The sequence below is a fragment of the Diceros bicornis genome, chromosome 5, assembly GCF_020826845.1.
Source record: "Diceros bicornis minor isolate mBicDic1 chromosome 5, mDicBic1.mat.cur, whole genome shotgun sequence".
Lineage (NCBI taxonomy): Eukaryota > Metazoa > Chordata > Mammalia > Perissodactyla > Rhinocerotidae > Diceros > Diceros bicornis.
The window spans coordinates 27,587,750-27,593,896 of record NC_080744.1 but is presented as its reverse complement, the minus strand read 5'-3'; the positions used below and the strand labels follow the sequence as shown (position 1 = coordinate 27,593,896).

At 36.5% G+C, this 6,147-nt stretch overlaps 1 gene segment (V, D, J or C); it reads left to right on the top strand.

Moving 5' to 3' along the window:
- The first annotated feature begins 201 nt into the window (after positions 1-201).
- LOC131405812 (T cell receptor alpha variable 13-1-like) lies at positions 202-2,328 on the top strand. The segment is given in 2 exon segments: positions 202-812; positions 988-2,328. Coding segments are annotated over 2 exon segments (387 nt in total).
- Positions 2,329-6,147: the final 3,819 nt, after the last annotated feature.

The following is a 6,147-nucleotide window of genomic DNA, read 5'->3' as shown; positions in this document are numbered from 1 at the left end:
CACAATCGTCTTTACTGAAGGAAGTACACACATTTTGACTGTTAGTGCTGTCAATTCTTTGGGAATAGCAAAGTCATGGGCAAGATCAGCTTAGAGGAGCAGAGTCTGAGATAGTAGGCATTTAAAATATCAAATGATAGTCTCTCCCTTATTCTGATCTTTGGCTTACATATTCCTTTCAGAAAGAGTTTTTCTCCAAAACAGACAAATGAGGATGGTAGATTTTGCTTAGAAAAGGAAAGTTTTATTCTTTCTTTGTTTGAGAGAGTGAATCATGGTGCTTTCCTGATTTCAAACATGTAAACCCAGTCCACTGCTGAATAAACACCAACAGCATCTACCTCTTTCCAACTTAATAAATGACTCAGTAATGTGCAGAGCTATAAATCTTGATCTCTACATTCTTACTGTGCATTTAGTCTCTCATGTAAGACCCAATTCTTTGACCTGTTGCTGCTTTTATGCATCTGAGTCCTTCACAGGCACAGGGTAAACAAGGAACATTTAACCAGTGAGTTCAGTAGTTAGAGATGTGACCACAAGATGGTAGTGCACCTCTATGAGAATATGTGGAGGGTTCATTTTAGTGGATTCTGAATGAACAGGCTTATGGCAGAAGCTGAGTCTTTTTCTTATTGGCTGAGTAGACAATGTGAGAAACCACTATGATGTTAGAGAAAAGAAAGGACAATCTGATAATAGAAGTAGCTCTGCTGGCTGAAGATTGCAAGTGTTTAATTGATCCTAATTGGGAGGAGCAATGAAGACGTCGGTTCAAGTTTTATTCATGTTCTTGTGGCTGCAGCTGGACTGTAAGTTGAGGGATTTTGGGGAACAGAGTACATTAGAATATATTCTTTAGAAGTCCAGGAACGGCACTAGATTTATTCAGGATTCAGCTAGTTACGATGGAAAACGAAAAGTAAATTCTAGAGTGTAATGACTTGGCAAGTTTTCTGCTTTCTCTGGCTTTTTCTCTCTGCATAGGGTTGAGCCAAGGAGAGAATGTGGAACAGCATCCTTCTACCCTGAGTGTCCAGGAGGGAAACAGTTGTGTTATCAGCTGTACTTATTCAGACAGTGCCTCAAACTACTTCCCTTGGTATAAGCAAGAACCTGGAAAAGGCCTCCAGCTCATTATAGACATTCGTTCAAATGTGGACAAAAAGGAAGAGAAAAGACTCACTGTTTTATTGAATAAGACGGCCAAACATCTCTCCCTGCACATCGCAGCCACCCAGCCTGGAGACACAGCTGTCTACTTCTGTGCAGCGAGTACACATTGCTTCCCAGGCACCTGCAACCTGTACTCAAACCTGTGACTGGGGCAGCCCCCTTTTCCTTTGGCACAGACTTTCAATTATAGCATTTGTCATTTCATTTGTCTGCAAGTGGAAACTAGTGTATTAGACATTAAAAGCATATAATAAGAAAGTTAGGCTCAAGATGACCCAGGAAGGGTTCTAATATTTTGTTGGATGACTGTTGCTTAATGGATTTTTGAAGGGAGTTACTGATGTTTTACTTTGAAATTCAGGACTTGAAGATGACATTTCCTTTGCTATTCAGACTCTTCTCATACAAATAAATTCTTAGTAGCAATATCACGTTCCTATTATGGATGAACTTTTAACTCCTGTCTTTCAAAAATTGCATATGTTATTTTTTGCTCATTATAAAACATTACATGTTAAATATAGAAAATTTATAAATTATAAGAGTGTGAAATTGATAATATGCACCCAGGTAATTAATTGCTAATATTTGGCATACTCTCTTCATAAATTGTAGTGTAATTAGGATTCTGATCTTTCCCACTTTATATCATATCTTGAATTGACCATTCCCAATTTCATCACCTTCTCCTCTAATTCCTGCTTTTTAATAGCTCGGTGAGAGATTTTCACAAGTCACAATTATATTTTTATATTCTTTCTCTCTATATTTTTGTGATAAAATTTGTACTTTGACAATATTCTAGTTCAGCAAATGTGATGTGGGTTTTCTTTTAGAGCCCAGTTCTATATATGTTATTTGTATGATTGAGGGAAATTAAAATAGGAAATGATTTATTCAAGAAAGTGAGTTGAGGATTAGACTCACACAACTATTCTACTTTTTCAAAATTTTGTTAGTATATGTTCACATTAACTCTCACAGAATTGAGAAGGGAAAGTTGTATCTTTGAGTCATTGCTACATAACACACACTTGATAATCTGCTATATATTCAAAATTTTAATTTAAATTTTAATTTAAGCTTTGTGATTCAGTTAAATTTATAAGTTGGCTTGTGAAGAATAAACTCCTGAAAGTGTACATTTGGTTATTGAAGAACATAGTATTTATTTCATTTATCTATATCTATATCTTTCTTCATAAATCTCCATTGAGGTAGATAATTAAATTTATTGTTTGATATTTAATTTATATTGCTACATTTATGATTGAAATCTTTACCACTGGGGTACATGGGAAAATTTTTAATATATATTTATCATTTACCTTACTCAACTCTTATTAGTGGACCACAGAGAGCATTTGAATTAATGTTTATTTTAGAGATAATTTGTTACAAATTTTGCTACCTCATTTTCATGTTTTGACTGAATTAAACATTACTTTCACAAGTTTCTTTTTAAAAAAAGTTAATTCTTTTAGTGTTGTAGATAAATCAAGGGAAGGAAAAGTTTGCATAAAAATTAATTCCCTCACTGTCTCACTCCTGGTCAAGGGTAGGCTATTTTCCCAATCCCTCATAGTCTTCCTCAGCATGGATATTACTGGGAATTGGTGTGGTGAGATGATACCTCTTGGCTGAGTTATGGTTGTATTTATTAGTTAACTGGTTTGTTCTTGTAGGGAAAGTCATTAGGTTAAATTAGATTTAAAACATTTGAAGAAGAAAGGTCAGTATTGTAGCTCACCCCTTAACTGGCTTTGATTATTTTCCTCACTAAAGCCACTAGCTCCTGTCCAGTAGAAGCAAGTTGAGTCTTTTTTTTTTTTAAACTTTATTTACATTTATTTATTTATTTATTTGTTTATTGATGAGGAAGATCAGCCCTGAGCTAACATCCGTGCTAATCCTCCTCTTTTTGCTGAGGAAGACCGGCTCTGAGCTAACATCCATTGCCAATCCTCCTCCTTTTTTTTCCCCCAAAGCCCCCCACTAGATAGTTGTACGTCATAGTTGCACATCCTTCTAGTTGCTGTATGTGGGACGCGGCCTCAGCATGGCCGGAGAGGCGGTGCCTCGGTGCGCGCAGGGGATCCAAACCGGGCTGCCATTAGCGGAGCGCGCGCACTTAACCGCCAAGCCACGGGGCCGGCCCCGCAAGTTGAGTCTTGATTTGTTCATTTTCTCTGATACTGATAAAGGAGTTAGAGAGAAGCACGGCTTATATTTTTATTAGTTTATTCTTCTTAAATCCAAGCAAGAAGAGAGAGGATGTAATTACTACACCCTTAACTGCTTAAACACCCTAAACTGTTGGCTTAACTGCTTTATCAGACTTAGGTGAGAATTTATCCAATGGAAGAAAAAAATTGTCTAGCCAGTGTGTGCAGAGTCAGTACGTAGTTATCTCAGATCCAGACACATTCAAGCTTTCAAATTTTGCCACAGTTTGTGTAGTTGTTTCCTATGCCTCTGGACAATTTACCACAAGCTTGGTGGCTTAAAACAACAGAAATTTTTCCTCTCATTGTTCTGGAGGCCAAAGTTGAAATTATTTTCACTGGGCTGACATCAAGGTGTTATCAGGGCTACACCCGTTCCAGAGGCTCTAGGGAAGAATCTGTTCTTTGCCTCTTCCAGCTCTCGTGGGTGCCAGCATTTCTTGGTTTGAGGCCGCATCACTCCAGTCTTGTCTTCATGATCTCATTGACTTCTGTTATCAAATCTCTCTCTGTTTCCCTCTTAAAAGTATACATGTGCTTGCATTTAGGTCCATATAATCCAGGATTATCTCCCTATCTCAAGATCTTTAACTTAATCATATCTTCGAAGTTTTTTTCCATGTAAGGTAACATTCACAGATTCCCAAGGATTAGGACCTAATTTCTTTTTTAGCCATTATTTTACCTATCACAGTTGGCATGGCTGGTGCTTTTCTTTTCCAAGTTGAGAAAACAATATACTTATTAGGCAGAATCCAGTCATGAAAATAGAAACTACATCAATTACTTTGTTTTATTTTCTCAGTGTTTAAAATTTTTATTTAAAAAAAGTCACATAGGAAAATTGACTATATTTGTGTACAAGTATATCTGTGAATTTTGAATTTTAATATATAGTATACATTCACATACCATCACATAATCATGATACAAAAGAGTTCCACTGCTCCCCAAAACTCCCTTATGCTATCATTTTATAATTATACCCACTCCCATCCCTAACTCCTTGAAACCTTGATTTGTTCTATTTTTATCTTTTTAAGAATGTCGTGTGAACGGAGCCATACAATAAAAAAAACCTTTTGAGAAGTCTGCATCTTGGTGAGAAGAAGCACATGCCACTGAGCACGTGCATAATCTCCATCTCTGCCACCACCCTTAGTTACATTTATGATTGAAATCTTAAGTCATTTTATAGGAATAACTCATCATTTCAAGTGTTTGAATTCCTTTGGAGATTTAATTTACAGTTCTACAAAAGAAACACCATTGCAGTCGATAATGGAGAGGATTGGGGGAGTGTTGGCGAACTCATATAATTGGGTTGAGGCATGTTATTTACATAAGTCTAGTTATACCAACTCTATTCTAAATTTTTCTAACATTTTGAGACAAATTTTACTGATCAAAAGTCACTTTAGCCATACTAATTGGGGTATGGATATTATTTGTCTTTTCTAGGAGTTGACATTAAATAACATAGCCAACAATTCTTGAACTTTGTTGAACTAGCAATGGGTTTGTAGAGCTGAATTATAGCATTAAGGTTGTTATTGCTTCAAGTAAAGCCAATATCTTAGCAAGTTATTTATTAGTAAGAGAACAAAGTAGGATGAATCAGAAATGTATGACATTCTAGCATTAGTGGGAAAATAACACTAAAATGATGAAAAACAAAGAATGCAAAGTCGAGTATGACAATCAGTGGTTCTAAACCTCTAGGAGAATTCTCTTCTAATGGTCTTAAATGGGGTTGTCTACTTTATGCCATTATATACTTGTTTCAATGATCTTGGGTCAGCACTCACCTTCTGAGGACTGTCTGCTTCTGGTGATTCTCTGCAGAACCTCAGTTTAAGATATCTAATGTAAGTAGCTATTCAATTCTTGTCAATTAAGGATGAATGATGTACTTTATCTGCTGAACTGGTGGTAAATACCACCTAATAAGTTCATTTCCACAAGCTCATTGGCAGTATTTCTCTGGGATTTTTTCAGAGCACCACATCACCCAGGTTAAGGTCATATATAAACGCTGATTAAATGAAAGGCTAGAAAATCAACCTGTGGCTATGGATGAAAAGACTGAGTATCATGGGTTTATTTATGTAGTTCAGTTTATGAAAGATTGAAATATGTATGGTTTGGGACATTCTGAGTTACATGGGCCTATCAGTGACCAGTTCATAGTGAGACAACACATGACTTTGTGAGGGGAAGAATGTAGGGCCATGAGAGCTGAGGCTAGTAATGCATTAGCCCATAGGAGTGCCAGGCTGTCTGCTACAGTAACTAATTTCAGTTTTAATATTCCATTTGTTCTCTCCACTTTTTCAGAGGATAGAGGGGTGATAAGAAAAGTGAAGTTTCTGAGTGAGTGCAAAACTTTACAGAACTGTCTCAGAGAAATTTGTTCTCCTATGTACTGATAATTTGAAATGGCACTGTAGTAAACACAATATCAAGTTGGTTTTTAACTCTTGTGAGTGCTGTGGTTTTCTGACAGGAGAGTGCTTCAACCCATGTAGAAAATAAAATACTATCATCAGTACATACTCATGACCCATGGAGGGAATGCAATCATGTAAGATCATTTTTTGGAGATACTCAGATATTTCCTTGGACAGTATTTCAGTACGTATCCCGCTGTTTCAGTTTTTATGGAATTTGTTTTGGTTCCAAGAAATGTGTGAACTGGCCCCATTCTCTGCCCTCCTAGCAAAGTTTCTCCACTGGTGTTTGTTTT